At 41.2% G+C, this 20,983-nt stretch overlaps 1 protein-coding gene across 3 annotated transcripts in view; it reads left to right on the top strand.

Annotated features, from left to right (window-relative positions):
- LOC112946979 (kelch-like protein 13) overlaps window positions 1-14,775 on the top strand; it is a 72,659-nt gene extending 57,884 nt beyond the window's left edge. For all 3 annotated transcript variants that reach the window (XM_026038982.1, XM_026038981.1, XM_026038980.1), the window contains 5 exons: window positions 697-829; window positions 966-1,162; window positions 5,355-6,150; window positions 11,127-11,240; window positions 13,303-14,775. In XM_026038982.1, the coding sequence (XP_025894767.1) occupies window positions 697-829; window positions 966-1,162; window positions 5,355-6,150; window positions 11,127-11,240; window positions 13,303-13,790 (1,728 nt within the window). In that variant the 3' untranslated portion in view covers window positions 13,791-14,775. The remainder of the gene's footprint in view (window positions 1-696; window positions 830-965; window positions 1,163-5,354; window positions 6,151-11,126; window positions 11,241-13,302) is intronic.
- The last annotated feature ends 6,208 nt before the right edge of the window (window positions 14,776-20,983 follow it).

The following is a 20,983-nucleotide window of genomic DNA, read 5'->3' as shown; positions in this document are numbered from 1 at the left end:
GCATGTTTGTTGGTAATTTAAAAAAAAGAAAAAGAAAAAAGATAAGCCTGGCTGAAAGAAACGGTTTTATGTTTGAGCTTGTCTTCTGCAGTGCATGAAGGAGTGTAGAACTGCACACACCTGCCATCATCCCCAACCAGGTGTATATTGGGAGGAGAGTATTTCGCATAGTATTTTTTTCATTACAGTTAGCACTGTATTTCAGTAAAGTGCTGAAGAAGAGGAAGGAGAGCAGATACCCTAATGCAGGAGTGTATTTTGGGGTTTGTCTTTATTTTGGCGGTAAACTTGATAACCCTGTAATCAGGTGACCGCTGTCCTTGCAAACCCCAGCATTTGCAAACCTAGAACAGCTTATGGAATATAAACTGTTGGGAAAAACCAACCAAACAAAAAAGATTCTTTTCAGAAAGCAGGAAACAAAACCTGCTTTCTGAAAAGAATGTATGTGATGAGTAAGGCACGATGCTCTTTGTGTTCTTCACTTATAGAAAATAATAATTATTCAATTTAAGTTTTCTAGTGAATAGTTACCATTTGGTATATTAGATATTATGATATGTAGGAGGGCAGCTTGCTGACTTTTTGGATTTATAGTGTATGTATATGAATAAAAGTACATTTCGTTTAAGGAAGCAAGGAGTCCTGCTCCCCACTCGAATCAAGCAGATGCTTCAGCCTGTGCTCTTCTTGCAGGGTTTTGATCAGCTGCGGGTGGAAGGTTTGCTCTGCGACGTGACGCTAGTTCCCGGCGATGGTGACGAAGTGTTTCCCGTTCACCGAGCCATGATGGCTTCTGCGAGCGACTACTTCAAGGCCATGTTCACAGGTGAGGTTTCTGCCAGAGTAGTGTGTGTGGCCGTCTCTAAATCACCATCGCTCGGACACTCGAGTGCATGCTCGGTGGTGAGTGTGAAGCAGTCCTGATCACTGACTGTATAAATTTGCCCCCGTGTCTTCCGCAGGAGGAATGAAGGAGCAGGATTTAATGTGCATTAAGCTTCATGGTGTGAACAAAATAGGCCTAAAGAAGATCATCGATTTCATTTATACTGCAAAACTTTCCCTTAACATGGACAACCTTCAGGACACTCTGGAAGCTGCCAGCTTTTTGCAGATTTTACCTGTTTTGGACTTCTGTAAAGTATTTCTTATCTCTGGGGTAAGGCATCTTGATTTAATGCTACTTGCGTTTCTCATTCAAAATGATAAAGGTTTTTTTTTTAATTTATTTTTATTTTTTTTGAACAACGGTCACTTGTTAATTACACCCTCTTCATCCTCCTTCATCGCCAGTGTCCTGTCCTGTCCTGAGGTGGTGCTTTGGAGAAGTGCCACGTCCCCTTCAAGCTGAATGTCTAAACAGTTTGCATTTTTTCTCTGTATTAAAAGACAAGCAAGATCATTTCTTCCCTAGCAGCAAGGCAGATTTTAAAGATTCAGCCTATGTGATAACCCAGCTTCGACTTGTATAGGCTTTTTCTTGGATTTGACCTTCTTGGGTGGAAAGAGGCATGTAAGCAAAGAAACCTGATGTGAAATACGTCATTTTTTTTATTGAGCTGTAGCCTGTTGTTAACCACATTGCTGAATACTCTTGCTGTATGCTGAACATCAGCTCACATATGTGTTTGTTAGCTTAGGTTGTCTTCCAAAGGCCTTGTTTTTAAAACATCCTTTCCTTTTTAAATCTCAGATATCAGAGGTTTCAGGTTCTCCCTGTATGACTCTGCTCCTTCCAGCATTACACCCAGTAGTCTCATTCCCTGCATTTTGAATGCTTCAATTACATTTACTTAATTTACATGGCTAAACAATGCAATTTCTTAGTAAGAGTGGAGTTATCTGTATTCTGTCTTGCCCACAGGATGCCAATATATTCTGCTCCAGTACCTTGTCTCACTGCTGCTCTGCAGTCCTATGTAAATATAACTTTGTCCTGCCTGCAAGAAAAGGGCACCTACTCCATGGGACGCAGGACAGGAGTGCTGCAGAGCTCTGCTTTGAAAGGAGTTTTGCTTAGAGGCACAGCTTTGACTTATTTTTAATGTTTCCCTAAGCTTTTCTAATGTTAATTGTGTGTATACCTAACTGGAAATCTCTCTCAAGACCTTTAGCAGGGGAACTGTTGGATTCTGCTTGAATTCAATTATTTGGTGTTCAGTGTTCTGTATGTCAGTAATGACAAATAAGCAGGTAATCTGAGCTGCACAGACTACAGAAATGTGACCTACTTAGCAAAGACAGGTACGAGGACTTAATGCAAACAAGAGGACAATGAATCAACAATGGAAATAACAAAAATGTGCTCCTTAAGGAAAGTGTTAGATGCAACTGGGCTCTCTAAAACTGCTTTTTAATCTCAGCATACCTTCTAGTTAGCTAATTCTCAGAGCTGAGATAGTGTTTTCTTAGTCTTAAATCCTGCAGCATCTGTTTTAAGCTGCTAAACACCAAGGTCAAATATTCAGCATTCAGGAGTTCTAGTTTTCCAAAGCCTCTTCCATTTAGTATTGACTCAGTCTTTAATGTGGTTCAGAAAATTGACCTCGTGTTTGATATTCTCCTTTGAAAGGATTTGACCCCAAGAAGACTTTTTTGCTCATTTTAATTCTGATATTCTAATTCTTATGTATTTTCATTTGCATTGCTATTTTGATAATTGTGAGCACATGGTAACAGCTTAATTTTTGTAAAAAAAGTGAGAATATGATAGTGACGCGTGTTAGCTGTCTTGTAGATATTTTTAGTTGATGCCTGTTTACACCCTACCTGTATAAAAAGCCCGAGTTCTGTATTTCTGACCAACTTTGCGGACTTGCTCCGCAGCTGAATGGGCTCCCAGCAAAAATGCCGGAAAATCTCCTGAGATCCTTTCTGTGTTATTTTTAGTATTAGCTTTTAATATTTATAACTTTGCAGAATGCTACAATAGGCTAGGATTGCTCCCATGCTCATACCTAGAGGAGCCATAATGTGAGGAAAATTAATTAAAAAAAGGCAGAGAAATGTGTTCAGAAGACAGTGCTAGAATATGCGCAATACTGTTTTAGTAAGAGTAATAGCAATGTATAAACTGGAGAACGATTAGAAACCTATCCAAATAAATTACAACGTTCAGAGGAGTACAGCAGTATAATGGGAAACAGAATATTATACTGTAATTAAACAGAAAATTTTCCAAAGCAGTGAAAACAAGGACTTCAGCTTTACCATTAGTGTAGTTGCTTCGATGGATCTTACTGCTTAGGTAATTGTTTTGTATTTCTGGAACAGCTGGCAAATTGTCAAGGTGATCTTAATATTTGGAAGTCTGTCATGCCACAGGAATGCAATGGTGGGAACAAAGTGGTTGTAGTTTCCTGGGTGAGTGGGATCCAAGCATTTTTACTTAGGGATTTTTTTCCCAAACTATGCTTAATTTTTTTTTAAAGTTTTTCAAAATTTCTGGAGGTCTGTCTTCTGCTTTGTGGTGAGTAAACGTTGTGAAAGAGCAGCTCTCTCCTATAGCCAAAGTGGAGTACCAAAAAAAAGGGAATTTATCATAAAATCTCAACTTTATCGATCAACACTTTAGTAACTTAAGTGTTTAAATAACATAATTGTGCTCTAACTCTGTCCGATTTAAAGTATTTAGGTGGAGGTGACTATTACATTTCATTCTGTTAAAGGATTATATTTCTGGCTCTAAAGACTTAGTCTTTGAAATAGGCACTCTTTCTGCCTGTGAAATAATTCTTTGCAAAAAATGTTAGTCTATACTCAATACCAATGGATAGAATAAGTCAGCATCAGGTAAATAAGATAGAAGAGGGGTGATTGGAAGTTGCTGATGTGACGTTCACCTGACATTACTGGTGTAAAATTAGGAAGTCTATTTCTCCATGGTAAGGATTGCAGGAGTATATTCAATTGCAAAGATTTGCAGTGTAACTTAGTTATTTATACACGGCATAGACACATTGTAATGGAAATCCTGTTAGTCTGCCATGCATTAATCGCGTGGATTAATTTTGATTACAGGATTAGTGTTTATAGAGATGGAAAAATAAGATACACGGAGCCAATGACTCTCCAAAGGCATTTCAGGATATTTGAACAAAGACTTTTGATGACTGCAGTATTCACTGTAGCATAAGTAAGATCAGTTTCTACTGAATAAAAAGAATATATCTGCTGTTCTCATACTCATTACATTTTCAGAACTGTCTGGTATTAAAGGGCAATGATGAGATTCAGGTTATGCAGTAGAAAAATCTTGTAATCTGTCATGACCTTTAGGTTTTTGAATGCTGAGGCTGCAGTCAGGTAGCAGTCCTTCAATCTTTTTGTATATATTGAATAACCATGAGATTTGGAAGCTTGAATTCTTTTGGCATTACAAATATATGAGACTCATGATAGAGTTAAGGAAATTGTCCATGTTGAGGGGTGGCTGGCATGGTTTTGGCCAAAGTGACTAGAAAACTTGTATGAGTGAGGTTTGGTTTAGCATACGTGAATGCAAAAGAATTGCAATTCTCAACAAAAGGCCTATGAAAATTGGCTTGCTGTGCATCTCTACCATAGAGTTGGTTGAAGTGGAGGAGTTCATTGGAGTCCCATTTTAAATTGTGTTCTGTCCTTTCCATTTCCCTCTGCCTCGATGCCTTGAATCCCCAGTGACTCCAGATAACAGGATTTAAGTTCAGTAATGTGTTAGAAAAGCCTAATGGTAGGTCCTACTCTTGCATCAATCATAAAATCATTATGTTTGGAAAAGGTCTTCAAGATCATCAAGTCCAACCATAAACCCATCACCACCAATGCCTACTAAACCATGTCCCTAAATGCCTCATCTACACGTTTCTTGAACACTGTCAGGGATGGTGACTCCACCATTTCCCTGGGCAGCCTATTCCAATGCTTGACCACTCTTTCCATGTAGACATTTTTCCTAATATCTAACGCAAAAGTTCCCCGGCACAACTTGAGGCCATCCTGTAACCTTGGGCTAATCACCTTTCCTTTGACAGTATTTTCCACAGTTCTAACTTAAAACCATGTTTGCAGAGCTGAAATGCTATGTAATTGCTATGTATCACTGTTGTATAACACATCTGACAATTAATATATGCCATCTGCTTCCTACTTGTCTCACTTCTTTCTTCAAAATGTGGAATATATTTGGTCTCCCCTTGCAGTCATGAATATATACATCGTGTTGAATATTTATTTATTCGTGTGTAAATCACCTTGAGCGTTGCAAAATGATGAAAATATTGCTGCTTCTACAGTATTCATTAAAGTCTACATTATCATTTAGACGCCAAATTAAGAAAGTGTTTTGATTCCTCTTTCTATTTACTTAATAGGTTTCTTTAGAAAACTGTGTTGAGGTTGGGCGAATTGCCAACACATACAATCTCACAGAAGTGGATAAATATGTGAATAATTTCATCCTGAAGAACTTCCCTGCGTTGCTAAGTACTGGTGAATTTGTGAAACTCCCCTTTGAACGTCTTGCCTTTGTGCTTTCGAGTAACAGCCTTAAGCACTGCACCGAGCTCGAGCTCTTCAAGGCGGCTTGTCGCTGGCTGCGCTATGAGGAGCCTCGCATGGAGTACGCGGCGAAGCTCATGAAGAACATCAGGTTTCCCCTGATGACCCCCCAGGATCTTATTAACTACGTGCAGACGGTGGACTTCATGAGAACTGACAACACCTGCGTGAACTTGCTCTTGGAAGCCAGCAATTACCAAATGATGCCCTACATGCAGCCCGTGATGCAGTCGGAGCGGACTGCCATCCGCTCGGACAGCACCCACTTGGTGACGTTGGGGGGAGTGCTGAGGCAGCAGCTGGTCGTCAGCAAAGAGCTGCGGATGTACGACGAGAAGGCCCACGAGTGGAGGTCGCTCGCGCCCATGGACGCCCCAAGGTACCAGCACGGCATTGCCGTCATCGGAAACTTCCTCTACGTCGTCGGGGGCCAGAGCAATTACGACACCAAGGGTAAAACTGCGGTCGACACGGTCTTCAGGTTCGACCCGCGCTACAACAAGTGGATGCAAGTCGCGTCATTGAACGAGAAGCGCACCTTCTTCCACCTAAGTGCCCTCAAAGGACATCTGTACGCCGTCGGTGGTCGAAATGCAGCTGGTGAGCTTGGTAAGTGCTTCTCCTCGAGTAGGACTTCTTGCCTTTCCTTCTAGGCCTTGAAATATTACAGCGCTCTGTAAATAGGTGGAGAGAAAACAAGCTGAAGTCGTCATGCTGCTGCTTTCTAGGTGGAAATACATGGAGAAATTGCTGTGGGTGTTGTCAGCAGTTCCTTATTTTGCTCGAGATCCAATTGCGGCTCCATAGTTAACATAGCGTGGATATGAATGACTCCGTCTTGCTGCCTGCTTTTTCCGTCCTTGCCAGTGGTGATTTATCTTACTTGCCAAAAAAATCTAGTTTCAGGGAAATGGTTAGAAACAAAGAAAAAATATGTGATTACTTCTAATTTAACAAAAGTTGTTTTTAAAAACAGTCATGGCCCTATTAATCAACTGCATTTTTCCAAAAGAGGTTGTGTTTAGACTCGAATCTGGCAAATAGAGTCAATTATAAATTTGTCTCAGTGGTCTAAAATGGAAATGCTACAGTAGCTATGCTTGATGTATTAATATATAGACGTGTATTTAATATATATGTAAGGTTTTTTTTCTCTAGTTTATGCTTGCTGCTTTCATCCCACTGCTCAGCCATGGTTTGTTTTCCAGTCTCTTCTTATAGCAGTAGCTCACTGCCAACATTGGCTTTTTACAGCTGCATTGTGTATCTTTAGGTTCTCTTTTCCTCAGTAAACTTAATTTCTGCTGCACTATCTGCAATTTTCTTAATGCATCTCAGCCATTCAGATAATCCCCTTTTTGTTTCACGGTCAAATCACAAATGTGAAGAAACATACAGATTTTTATCTTTTGGCAAAAATATCCCAGTTTGGAGTAGCAGAGTCAATCTGGTGGTGGAATAAGACGTTTTTAAAAAGTTGCCTGTTTCAAAAGACTTTCAGAATTCTTTTGCAATAACTTGTTTTTGCCATGCATCTATTTTCTGATTTAAATCTTAAGTAAATTGTAAAGGTAAATTGTTGATTGCTGGTTAAAAGCTGGTTTTCTCACATGTCACTCCCTCTACCTGGAAATTTATTCTAAAAGTAATGCCCTCTAAAAGACTTAATGCACAAATTAATGTATCTTGATCCTTATCTCAAGAGTAACAGAAAGCCTGACCTTCCCTGGGATTTTTTTAGTGATTTGAACTAATATCGGATAATCTGCTTGCATTTTTGTGTGCAACAAGAGCTCAACAAAACAGGATTATGGAGTAGTGATGAAGTTGCAGCAGTTAAAATCAGCATGAAAACACTTTCACTAAACCAGTGCAACCTGAACAAAAATGGACCTTAAAAAGAGTGTTTTTTTAAAAACTAGCTCAAACCATTGCTGTTATGCTGACCTCCCCTCCTCTGCTGCTTTAATTAAAACATAAAATGTATTGCCTGTCCAAAATTGTTCGGTAAAGCTATCATTAAAATGCTGCAGTGATTTCTGCACAGACCTGAGCGCTGTCATTGGATCATTCCCTGGGAAATGCACTCGGTAAATGCTCAATATTCCAGCTGTCTGATGCTTTAATTTGGGGGTTTGGTTTCCTTTGCTGCTAATTGGGAGGCAAGTCGCTTTTCATTTTTCATGTTTCTTTCATAAACCTTGACAGCTGAAAAATGAAATCCAGCTGAAATTTCCCCTTCTGTTCAGATGAGAAAAACTCCAGGCTTTTATACGAGCCAAGGTCAAATGTATGTTGGACAGGTATTAAAGAACTTGCCCTTGGGTTCAAACTAATTTCAATCTCTTGTTGTCAGAGAGGGAGGAGATTCTGAAAACCCTGAATTCAGTTTTCCGGAAGATCAGCGCTAGATGGAAAAGGGCCAAAGGATTACAGTTACCTAAATGAATTTCTGTGGTTTTTGTTTGTCCTCCTGATCAGCTGCGGGAATAAAAATTAAATCTTTTTATAGGGTTCAGGTTGTGGTACTTGTCATGTTATAAAATTATTCAGGTTTCTGTCCCTGGGAGCTTACGGCTATGTAAAAATTTGCACCATTGCTAAAACTCTGCCCAGTTATCTGTTTGCTTGGTCATTCTTAAATGCGAGCCCAGTTGAAGGCAGGGAACAAAGAGAAGGTCAGTCTGGAGAAGCTGAATGTGCAAAAGAAAAGGCAAATCTTCATCGAAAAGGAAGCAAAATTAAAAAGGAAGAGTAATTCAGGTTACATGGGTTAGTGGTCATAGACATTTTCCAGTTACACTGTTGTTGCTTGATGATGTGCCTTTAACTATTACAAAATGTAGTATATGCAGATTCCCAAATACTTCAGTCTCTGCTGTTGCTGAACCTGAATGAATTTGAGATGTTGTGCCTGCCAATTTTTTAAACACTTCTGGGAATGTTGGATTGTGATTAAAACACAAATTAAGCACTACCTTGTTCATCATGCTGCAATAAAGACAGCAAGATTCTTCTAGTTTAGAGCAAGACAGTTGTGATCAGCTGAACCCTTGCCCATGAAATGGGAAGGTGTTTTCCAGGTGCCCTGGAAACTCTCAGCTCATGAAACTCCTCATTTATATAAAAACTTTCCTTGTATGACTATATATAAAATATAAAAGTGTTTGGTTAAGATGAAAAAAACATACATCATCGCTCAGCTGGGCAGTCTGCTTGTTACTGGTTGGTACTGTGAAAATCAGAGCAAGGTTTGAACTTGAGGACCTCAAATATAAGTTTATTTGGAGGAGCTCCTTGCCGTGCTGTGGACAGAGATGTGTCATTACACAGAGCTCCCTTTAGCGGAATGAGGTAGGCTTTGAGTTCTGCAAAAGCAAGATGTGCTACAGGAATAATACAATGAAAATCCCGTGTTTTGGGATGTAACGCGCCCCAGCAGTGCAGTTGCTAAGTGCTGCTGTAATAAACCTCAAGACACATGAGAGGCTCCTGACAGAGGGATGGTAAATACCTGTATCCTTCCCAAATAGCATCCCAGATGGCACTGTATAAAACGAGTGCAGCCTGAGTGTCCGCTGGGACTGAGCACTGCATCTTTGGGAGATGGTTTAATTCTGTAAAAATGAGGCGTGTCCTCCTTGGATTTATGGGGAGTACTCTATTTTATAGTCTATGTGTGCATATGTGTGTGTATATATATGTGTGCAAAACATTTATTCGCTACAGTGAGATGGGGACTCTTTTCAGTGTGTTGTGGACTCTGCTCCTTATAAAGATGCTTATAAAGATATAAGTTATAAAGATCCTTATAAAGATATAAGATATCCCTGCTTTTTAATTTTTTTATTGGACAGATACTTTTATATAATAGATCAAATTTAAAAAGTGCTCCGCTTTTCATTGCAGAGGGAGAGCTTGTAACGAGAGAGAATATGAATGGCCCTGCAGGGAAATGGGGAAAACAACTATATTCAAGGAACAAACAGAACAGCCAAGGTTTTTTTATCTGGGCAATAAATTAGCTTTGTTTTAGAGTACAGCAGAGACATGATATAAATTGAGATTGTTTGTCTGAAATGCTCTCCCAGGCTGCTGCAGCCTCACTGCTGATCTTTGAGAGCCTCCTCAGAAAGTGATGGATCTTGGTCTCCATAGTGGCCTCTATCAAAAGATTAATGTCTCCTTAAAATGGTGCTAGAAAGGTTTCAGTAGGGTAGTATGTACTGGCTTCTGTGTGTTTTATCTCCTCAGCTTTAAGGGCTGTGTTATTTTGGCTATGGGTTTTCTGGATTCTCTCAAGCGCAGCCCCTAGTGCAGAATGGGACAGATGGTTGTTCAGTGTTAAATGGGATGTTTTATTTGATTTTTCCACCTTAGTATGGAGTGGAAGGCCTGTGGCCAAGAGGATGCCTTTGGGTATGAAAGCAGATTGGATGGTACTTTTGGTGCATTATAATAGTTAACGGCAAGTTAGAAGGCTCTGCTGGCAAGGTAGAACTGGGGTATCTATAATTTAAATTCAAATCTGGTTTTCCCTCTGCTTGAAGTTTCTGCACGTCTTTGTGCTTCTGATTGCTAAATAGAGCAGAGTAGAAATGAGGGTTCCTTTTTGGAGGAGAATATTGGAATGGGTGAATACATTTATAGCAGAAAGCACTGATTTAGGTGTTGGGCAGATACTGGGCATGATGCCCAGGGCTCCGGGATGCCTAAATGCAATGCACAGATTGAAGCTTAGGTTTGGTTTGTGGAGGTCATGGCAGTGTAAGTCCTAGCTGAGTATTTAGTGTGCAGGACACAGAGGGAAAAATTAGGAAATTGCTACTTTCAGAGACTGATTAAGTTCTGTATATGTAGTCCATAAGCATCTCTCTTTAGAGCTTAAACACTGCATAACAGGCATTAGAATCTGCTTCCTGATTTTCACTATTTAGCATGAGTTTTAATTTGCCTTTTAGGTAACCCAGTTATTGATAATTGCCTTGTGCATTGCAAGTTCAATCTATTACAGGGTGTTTTAGGATCTTTTGCTCTGGTCGTATTATACTGTTCAACTTGCCACCCTCCATAACTTGCTCTGATCTGTTACTTAAGTCTGCTTCTGTGTTTACTCCATATCCCTCCTCCTGGGACCTTTGCATCCATTTCCATGTCCAAGAAAAGTGTTCTGCTTGCCAGATAGAATAGTCCTTTTTGTGATGCTGGAGAGGGTGAAACAAAGAAAGGGATAAGAAAGATGAATGTACCCAAATTTGTCACCTTCTTATGTTCTACCACGGTACCTCTGGCAGGGTTCATGAGCTGGAGCAGGTTGGTTGGGTAGGAGCGGGAAGGAGGCAAATGCAAGGCAAGAGTGCAGGAGTTTTTCTTCCTTTTTGTTCCTCTGGGAGGAAGCTTGGCTTTTCTGCATTGTCTCTAGACAAAATATTCAATAATTCCCTTGACACTTTCTCAGCTAAACAGTGTTTTCTCATTGATATTTCCTCTGTTTATGAATATATTAATGTCACTGCTACTGTGTTAAAAATGAAATCGCTGCTAGAGTCAATGGTTTTATGTTCTCGCTTGTTTGTTTTAAACAGCTACAGTTGAATGTTACAACCCCAGAATGAATGAGTGGAGCTACGTCGCGAAGATGAATGAACCCCACTATGGCCATGCTGGAACCGTGTATGGGGGTTTAATGTATATTTCAGGTAAGTCAGTCATATGATGATACAATCTCAAATAAAAATTGCTTTAGCTTTTCCTATTTCAGCAGGGCACCATAAGAATTAGTCCGTAGTTATGGTAGGTTTTCTCTTGTGTAAGCAGGGACTCAAATCACACAATGCCAAGCCAATAACATAGATACTGCAGAATCAAAGACAGCAGTTTTAGATAATATTATGCGTTTACATATTTAAACAGCAGCTCTGAATTGCAAAGCAGATTTACACACTTTGGCTGTTAGAATATATTTTTTCTGGCAATGGCACCTGAGCGCTCATATAGCAATAGTCATTAACCACATCTAACTTGATATATTTTGGAAAGCATAGGAAGCTTTAGTACTATAAAGAACAACATCAGCCTTTACTGAACTAATGCGAGGGCCAAAACTTTAATGTTAATCACAGTAGCAAATGGTGTCCTTAGTTTCACTCCTTTAATTGTAATATGCTTAGCCCTGTGTATTGCCAAGGTTATAGTTTAATGGCTTTTTTTTTTAACTGGAGGGCAGTAGGCTTTCTGAAAATCTAGTATCTGTTTTTAAAGAGGATTCAATAGTCTGTCAGTGATCTCTGCTAGACCTATTCCAATTTCACCGCTGAGGGGAAAGATTAGACTTTGCACCCGTGTTGCTGCGTGGTGTTTGGTTCGAAATACCCAACCGTGTGGCGGCATCAGCAAGGCTGTGCCTTCCAAGAGCATAACGAAGGTGAAGGGAGAGCACAGCCTGGTTGGGGTTCTCCTGGTGTCACTCTTGGAAGGCCTCCAAGGACCGCGTTGAAATTCTGGGGGACGAGGTGGTGTGAAAGTGTTTACTTATGAACACAACCCACAGGGAGATCCACTGGGACAGACTGATCACCCAGGTGCTTTGAGCTGGTGTGAGTGAACATAGAATAAGCATTTGTTTAAAAACCTACCATAAGACTTCTTATTTTTCTATTCCTAAGTCAGTTTAATTCATCTTGCAGTCGCTCTTCTGCTGTTTGTATTTTCAGCCGTGTTTTCCTTGTTTCCCTGCAGGCAGCACATGCTCTCCGCTGCAGTTGCTCACCTAGTTGCAGTGTATTTCCTGCAGATTTTTCTTCTCCTGTCCCCTCAGATATCCCCGTGGTGTAAACACTCATTTCTCTAACCATTGCACCGTCACTGCCATGGCTGTCGATAAATGTCAGCGCTCTGCACTCCCCTCTATTTTTCTCCCGTGTTTAATTTTTACTGTCCAAATGAGTTAAGTGCTTCGTCGTGCAGCTCCCGTAGCCAGCGTGCGATTGCTCAGCCGCTTAGTCCAAGCGAGAGTGTTTAGTGCTGAGCACTGAGCAGCAGGAGGAGGTTCAGTTTGCTGCTCTCTGCCTATTTTCTAGCACCTCGAGTATAGTTGCAGTGTGGTCTGCAGCAGAGCATGGTTAATAAGCAGCTAGTGTCCAAAATTGGTTTGTCTGCTTTTGACCTGCCCTGTGGCCTTGCAGAAAGGAGGGACGTTTCATCCACTGATGGGAAATTGCCCTGTGGTTTCCCCAGAAAGCCCCTCCATCTGCTTTTGCAGAGAGCCACAGGAAGGTCAATGGCCAGAACCACAAGTATCTATTCACATAAGAATATTTGAAATCCGTGTCCTCTCTCCTTCCCTTCCTCTCCCGTTCAAGCTGATGAGAATAGTTCTCAAAAGGAAGTTTGGCATAGTAGGACTACCTAGAACACAATGCATTAAAATTTGAAAGGGATATTTAGTCCTAATTCCATGACGGTGAGAAACAAAATTAGCAAACTGAATGAATGTAAATGAAGAAATAACTTGGTAGGAATTTCTATGCTTTTAATCTGCCAATTAGAGTACTCTGAGGCATGCCTCCTTTCCATGTTCAGATTTGAAAGAACCAAGTGCATTAAAAACATAATTTTAAGCATAGTTGAGATGTGTGAGACTACTGGAAGGAGTTTTAAGGCGGATTGAATGAATTCAATAAAATGGATGTTTTGGCTATTTATTGCTCACTAGAGTTAAGTGTCTTGTCTATTTGTTTAACGAGTGTTTTCTTTCCTTAGGGGGAATCACCCATGATACTTTCCAAAAGGAACTTATGTGCTTTGACCCTGACACAGACAAATGGACTCAGAAAGCCCCGATGACGACAGTCAGAGGTCTGCATTGCATGTGTACTGTAGGAGACAAGCTTTATGTTATTGGTGGAAATCACTTTAGAGGAACGAGCGATTACGATGATGTTCTAAGCTGTGAATACTACTCCCCAACCCTAGACCAGTGGACTCCGATTGCCGCCATGCTGCGTGGGCAAAGCGATGTTGGGGTGGCTGTCTTTGAGAATAAAATCTATGTTGTTGGAGGATATTCGTGGAATAATCGATGTATGGTGGAAATAGTTCAGAAGTACGACCCAGAAAAAGATGAGTGGCATAAAGTGTTTGACCTTCCCGAATCGCTTGGGGGCATTCGAGCCTGCACTCTCACTGTTTTTCCCCCCGAGGACAATACAGGGTCACCTTCTAGAGAATCTCCTCTTTCAGCACCTTAGAAACATCCTTTGACTTACAATGTTGTAGTAATACCTTTGCACTGCATTCATGGAGTCTGTTATTTTTCTTCAGTAGTTTTCTGTTAGGCTTAGCCTACAGCAGTTGGTACAGTTACTGGAAATAAAAAGACTTTAACATTACATGTGCTGTTTGTTTGGCCTAGAATGTTTATCAAGGGGTAATTAAAACAAAAAATGTATTCACCGGAGCCAAATGTTTAACAGAAGCGAAACGAGATATTGTCTATAAAATGTATGACTTGGGGTACGGTTTTAATGTTGTGTATTAGGTATGAGGTACCTTATAACTTACATTTGGAAACTCAGTTGAGTTGAATTGGAAGAGTTTGTATCGAACGCATTCTTTCACTAAACTTCATAATTGAAATCCCTTTTTCCTTTGGTTTTTGACTGCAGATGACAAAGGGAGGTAGGCTGCATCGATGTGAACTCTCACAGCCAGTTGCCAAGGGGCCCGAGCTACCTCCCTCTTTTCACAGAGAATTTTTGACATATCTGTTAACCCACCTGACTTTGTGGGTGCTTTCAGAGCATATGGAGTTTCTTAGGCAGACAGGAGAAATACAAATAATTTTGAATTATTAATACTACAGGAAGCGGGCCTTGTAGAGGCCGGGTGTTTTTTTATAACATGTTGAGTGTCTTTTTCCTGAGTCAGTTGAGTGGTGATCAAACAAAAGGTTTAAAATGTTTGGGTTTTTTAAAATTAGGATTTTTTCAAGAATTGGCTTCCGCTTGCTGGGAGCACACACTATTAACATATGGGAATTCAGTGCAGTTGTATATCCTACTGTGTATCCCTGTACTGAATATAGGTAGATAAGGGCTAGAAACATTCACGTAAGCCACTGAATTTGACCGGACCGTTCCATCAAATCAAATTGAATCTACCTTTTCTCCTTTGCTGTTGAGAACTTGCATATTGTGTCCTCTGTATAGTCTCAGTTAATAAGGTTATTTAGCACAAAGCGCAGCTTCAGCGGGAGAGCTGCTTTTTGCTCAGTGAACTTGGACTACCATGTTTTCCCTTCTTTTGTTCAATAAAACTTTTAACTGCAGTTATCCAGTCTGAGCTACCTCATTAATGTATCTGGTTTTCTTCCTCTGCCTCACTCTCGCCAGGATACACGGCCGGTGTATCTGTGGATAGATTAATTTGCTGGGAAAACCAATGCAGAATTTATCTCGAATGGGTATTTTTATCTTTTAGGAAACTACTTTGGCTAGACTTACCCACTTTATTGGTAAGAACTGCGAATACAAAACCCATCATTTTTCTTTTTTTGGGAGAACTAGTGCTTAAATATTTAGCAACGCAAATGTAAAGAAGACTTCAGTTGCTCCAAAATACAGTGCACTGACAGGTTGTGGCTTCGCACACTCGCGTAAGGCTGTTGCTATCAGGATTGCTCCGAGTTTCCCATCATATTTTGCAAGTGCTTGTGCCCATGAACACAGGCATGGGGGGCATCGTTGGGGAAAACAGGGTCTAAATCAGTCTGCTTAGTTTATTGTGCTGCCTATTGCCAACAGTTTTATAAAGCTTAATAGACGTGCTGGTAGTATGCTGTGTTTTGTCCCTGCTCGCTGCACCAAAGTGTAGAATTGTTATGGTGCCAATTTTTGCAGTACTGATGCTTATTCTTTATGCAGTTTACTAGTTGTGATCACTACCGAAGTGTGTGTATAAAAGCTTGTGGTTTCATGGTTATTTTGGTTAAAATTGAAAGCAATTCTTCCTCTTTAAAACAACAAAAAAAAGTCCTAATTCTACATAGTTTTGTAAGATATCACAGCTGGGATAGTGGCACCAGTGGATGCTCTTCGAGAGCAGCCGGTTCAGATGAAGAGTCGTCACCTTAACTGTTCTGCCCAAAGTTAAGGAAAGCACCAGATATGCAAATGTTGCTTTATCATCTAAGTGGCCTACTGATTTTGTTTTTCAGTTTAGACACCAACCTTTTAGAAACTGCTTGCGGCTAAATCCGTATTTCATTTGTATTTTATTAATTCCTGAAACAGGGGTTGGTTGCAGCTCTTCTCGGATATTTGTAAGTACATCTGGCCACCAGTGTGCAGAGGATGAGACAGAAGTGCCCTTTAAAAGTGAGTATCTGCACCAGTATTCCCATTTGCAAGAAGCTTAAGGTGGTTTCAAACCCTTCTCCTGTGGTTATAAGTTGTCAGGCTTGTACTTGAGCCTTGAGAACAGCCCAGGAGCTGACTGCAATTTAATTCAGCAACCCATTATTGGCTCTATTTAAAGTGGAAGAATTCTTTTTGAACACTGTTTTGCCATCAGCATTGGACACGGCGTAGCGGATTAAATGTGCTTCAATAAAATTAATCTTTGAGGGTTTTTTCTTATATCCCTGTGGATTAAAGTGTTGCTAATGACAATAGGTAATATCTGCTTACCAGGGTTGAGAAGGAAACATCAAAGATTTGTCAAAGGCTTCAGACTGTTTTCTTTTGTAGTGCAATGTGAAGTGACTTGATGCCCATTACAGCTTCTTTGACTGTAGGATTGCAAACCCCAGCTCACTCTGAATGCAGAGTTGTAGCAAATATTCAACGTCCATTTTCAATAAGGTGCTTTTGTGAAGAGAAAACCCCTTGTGGTATCGTGCACCACTTGTCTGTTGTAGTCACAAAAATGATGCCTTAGTGTCCTTAAATCATAGTATTTTCTTTAGCTGCCCCTTGCAATTGTATAGTGGATATAGGATGCAGCTTTTTATGTTCTTCCATAAGTTTAAAGCAGTTTCTGCATCTAGTGATAATAGTTACTGCATTTAAGTGGTCCTGATGAGGGGACAAGGGGAGGATGGCCTGAGGTTGGCGCATCCCTCAGGCCAACCTGGCATGCAGAGCAGAGCCCTGTGGACCTCTCCATCAGGTAAGGTGGAAGAAGGGTGGTGGTCTTGAAGTTTTGGTTCTGTTTTTGATTGTTTGTAAGAATAATGTGAGTTTTGACTCTCCACAATGAAGGTCAGACTTGAGCTGCAGTTTCTCCTTGTGGAGGTCATTGCAAGAGGATTTCCTGATAGAGAAACTCAATGGCAGCATTTCTCAGCGACACATTCACAAGGAGAATGGGGCCAGGTCTTGGAGGTGAGGTTAGTTGTCTTCTGTCCCGTACTCTAAACAATTCCCATGTGTTTTGTCTGTCTTATTCCTGGTGTCCTGGGGTGGGCAGTGGCTGCGCGGTTGGGAGTGTGACTGTGACACCCTGGTGTCACCACACGTGTCCTGGGCTCAGTGGTGCTGGTAGGGGTAGAAGCTGCAGCTCTGTTTGCTCATTCCTTCCCCAAAAAACCCTCTTGCATTTTCATTACATCATGCTGTCAATCTGGATATTTTAAGAAATATTTCAAGTTTTGCCTCTCTTCATTTTTTCATCTTTTCCAAATTAAGATGAATTCTTTTTAGTCTTCCTTCCACATTATGCGGTGTGAAAAATCACACCGTTCAACAGACAGCTGCAGCTCAGGGATACTCCAGAAGATGTGGTTCCTAAGGAATCTCATTTCCTTTGCCTTTTCCATATTTATATACATACGTATGAATATGGACTTTGGGGGATTTAGCGAGCTTGGTGAAGATGACGTGTGCCATATGGTCACAGGGACAACTTCCAGCTTCATTGAAAGTCCACCAGGCTGAAGGGAGATGAAATAGCAGTTACTATTTTGAGAAGTATCAATCCATATATCAATTAACAAATGATCTCTATCTTATTTAGCCGCCTTGGCAGAGTCCTGGCTGAGAGAGGGGCTTGCAGGTGATGGGCAAAGCCTGGGCGCTGAAGCAGGAGCCGTGATGGGAGGTTTTGGAAGGACTTGCATCTCTGGCTACTTAGCAGCTGAAGAAGAGGGAGCTGACTTGGAGAGACAGGGAGGGAAAAGGAGAAGGGTTTTTATGCAAGAGCCTGCACCAGTATCTTGACATCTGGGTGGTCTTAAAGGTTTGTAAGTGCTTATTTTAACAGTACTGTTAAGCCCAGATTTTTGCAAATCGTGCATCCCCTTCGGAGAGCTTCAACCTGCCATTTGGAGGCCACTTTCTTGTAGCAAAAAGGTATTGGGAAGCTGCAACCCAGGAGACAAGAGTGGGATGGAGGAGGGAGTCCTTAGGGGAGCCAGCAAGGCTGGAGGGCTCCGGAGAGGGCTGTAAAGGGGAGGGAAGGGCGGATTTGTGGGGCTGTGAGAGCACCACGAGGAGTCTACTGTGATCTATATCCATGTGAGATTATTGCCAACCTTCGCAGGTAGTGGTTACTTTTTTTTATGCTACTTTAGAACGAAAATAACTGATAGTTCTTACTATTTTTACTATTCGCAAAGGCACAAAGCTGTCTTTTAGTTTCTTTGATGTGTTTTTCCGCATACATTAGCCTGTGCTGTTGCGTTAGATAAGGCCAACCATGAGTTGCTAATGAGAATTACTGTATTCCCAGAGACGAACCAAGACTACTTTTAGTACAAGGATATGTATTTGCATGAAACGTGTCTATTTAATATACCTACATTTTGCACAGGCGTTTGTTAAGCCGACACTCTTTCCAAGTAGGATAAGTATCACTTTGAAATTATATTTAATTTCCCACTCTGGACTTTTGTGTCATTTATTGTGTCTGGTCTGTGCTGTTAGTGACTTACATCATTGCAAGCCTGCTGTGACCTTGCAAAGCACGAGCCCCTGCACAGGCTCTCTCCATCCTTCTCTCCAGGCAATCTGTTGTTCAGGAATAAAAGCCGGGCATAAAGGAGGACTAACTTTAGCTGCACCTGCAGAGCTGGGGGAAATGATTTTTATGTGTAAAAGCAAGATTTGAGGCCAACCTTCTTGGTGTACCTGGATAAGTCCCATGGCAGGTGGTCCCCTGAGCTCTGGGTCCAACCTGCCTTGGAAAATTGCTGGGAGGTCTCTGGGCAAAGGCGATGGGAATGGGGAAAGGGTGTTTAAAATAATTAAAGCCGGAGGTTTGGCAGTTTCTGCAAAATGGGTTAACTCCCAGCTGGAGTTTCCGCTCGCTAAACGCCTCCGATGCGGGATTGCCGGCGGGCAGCGCTCCCTCCGATCTCCTGAACGGGCTCCCGAGGGCTTCTCTCCTCCTCCTGCATTAAAGGCTGCAGCCCCAAATTAAAACTGCGTTTTTTTCACGGAATGGGCAAGCTCCGGAGTGGTTGACTCTTGGCTCCGGCTCCCGAAAACACCCCTGGAAGGTCTGTGTGAAGCACGAAGCGAGGGCGAGTGGCAGCATCTGGAGCACGAGGAGCACCCGGCTCCTAAAGCAGCAGCTGGGTGCCGAGACAGGGGCGCAGCGGGTCCCCAGAGGCAAAGTTTGCTCCTCTGCAATGAGATATGGCGAGTTTTCCAGCTTTCCTCGCTCATCTGGATGCACGACCCCTCCAGCGTGAGCAAAACCACAAAAAAAAAAAGGAGTTTTAAATCTTAAAATTTTCTAAAGGCATTTTTTTTTATCATAGATGATAAAAACAGCTATATGTTTTGGTGCATGGGAGGGGAGGTGCTGCAGCATCCCAGTTGGGTAACTGGGAGCGGAGCTGGGGCCTCCCTGAGCTCTTGCAAAGCATCTGTGCTGTAATGAGATTGTCATGCGGAACAAAAAGTGACATAAAAGAAAATTAATGAATGTCAAAGTCCATGTGAAAAACCATTCCTCATTCCCCATGTGCTGCCTGACGCCCCCCAAATTGTAATTTCCAATTTCAGCTTCTCTGCACGGCCACAGATAGGAACTCATTGAAATGGCAAGGAAGAAATTAAGGCCTAATTTAACAAAAAGAAAGGGCTACAGAGGAATTAGATTAGATGCTTAAATTAAATATAAACCTGTAAAAAGGTTTTCCGAGTGTTCCCAGCATTTCTCCTTGATAATTCTCTGCAGTAATAATAAAAAATGATACTGAATGTCTGTCGAAGCACCCTCCAGGCAGCAGGACACAAATATGCTGATTTTATAACGTGTTTTTTTTGGAGTAATTCTGCAAATTTTCGGGTTTGCATGCCCCCAGCAGGGTGACCCAAGCGCTGGCTACCCTGGTGCACTGCTGTACCCATCTTGTTCCTTCCCAGCATGGGAGAGATGGCAATGGGAGTAAAGACAGGGGCAAATTATGATTTAAGAATTTCTTTGAGATTTTTCGAAGAAAAAAAAGATTTTTTTAATTGCTTTTCAATTCTGTGGCAGCCAGAATTCAATACTTTGGCAGCCAAATGTCTTTAATTAGATTTTACTGCATTTTTACTTCATTCTCTCTTAGCCCACCGTGATTTGGGCTTCTTTAAACAGACAGAAATACGCTGTTCGTCTTTACCTAAATAAAAAAAAAAGCAAAGGAGGAAAGTGCTGAGTGATTTCATGCCAAATAGCAGATGAAGTGTCAGAATTAAAAGCTGCTCAAGACAGCGTTTCAGCCAGGTGCATTTAGCTAGTCTATTTAAGGTTGCACGATGAACACAGTATCGAAAGCCTGTTGACTTTAATCTTAATTCTCTTTTCCCTGTATCCTTTAGCTGGGGAACAGGCTTTAGAATTGCAGCTCTTTTTGCTCACTCTCTCCTTTTTTAAGGTCCCGAATTACAAATATTGTGCATCTTCGTGGAGCAAACCCCAGCCTCTGCAAAGGTAAAAAGGATTTTTGTTCTTTTTTTTTTTTTTTTATATTAAGTGGAGAGCAATTGCCCAGTGGGTCCTGGCTTTACTCCCTCTGTCTCCTGCAGATCCAGGTTTAGGCTCAAATTGCTTCAATAATCAAGTCAAAATCCAAATGGCAGCTTGTTACTTAAGCCCTTTTAAGCCCCTTTTAAGCCTTTATTAAGCAAATAGTCCAGACACTTCAAACAACAAATTTGCTTAAGAAAAAAGAGTTAAAAAATCCTAGCAAATGGGGAATGATGTTCTCATTTGTATTGACTGGCTGAATATAAACTTGCTCTTAGGACTAACTTATTTCCAGGTATTTCCATTGATTTATGTGGAATGGTGCTAAGGCTGAACGTTGCACTGTCCTGAGAGAAACCCACAACTCTCTTTAAAAGCAAAACCTCAATCCAAAACAAGTGAGCAGAGCCACCCTGTAGGAGACTTTGTCTACGGATTTGCTCTATCACCAAGACACATTTTCATCCCTGAAACCTGAAGT

Source organism: Nothoprocta perdicaria, unplaced genomic scaffold (genome assembly GCF_003342845.1).
Source record: "Nothoprocta perdicaria isolate Ctin4 unplaced genomic scaffold, notPer1 scaffold_22, whole genome shotgun sequence".
In the NCBI taxonomy this organism is placed as follows: Eukaryota; Metazoa; Chordata; class Aves; order Tinamiformes; family Tinamidae; genus Nothoprocta; species Nothoprocta perdicaria.
The sequence above is the reverse complement of the archived record's forward strand: the minus strand, read 5'-3'. Positions and strand labels throughout refer to the sequence as shown.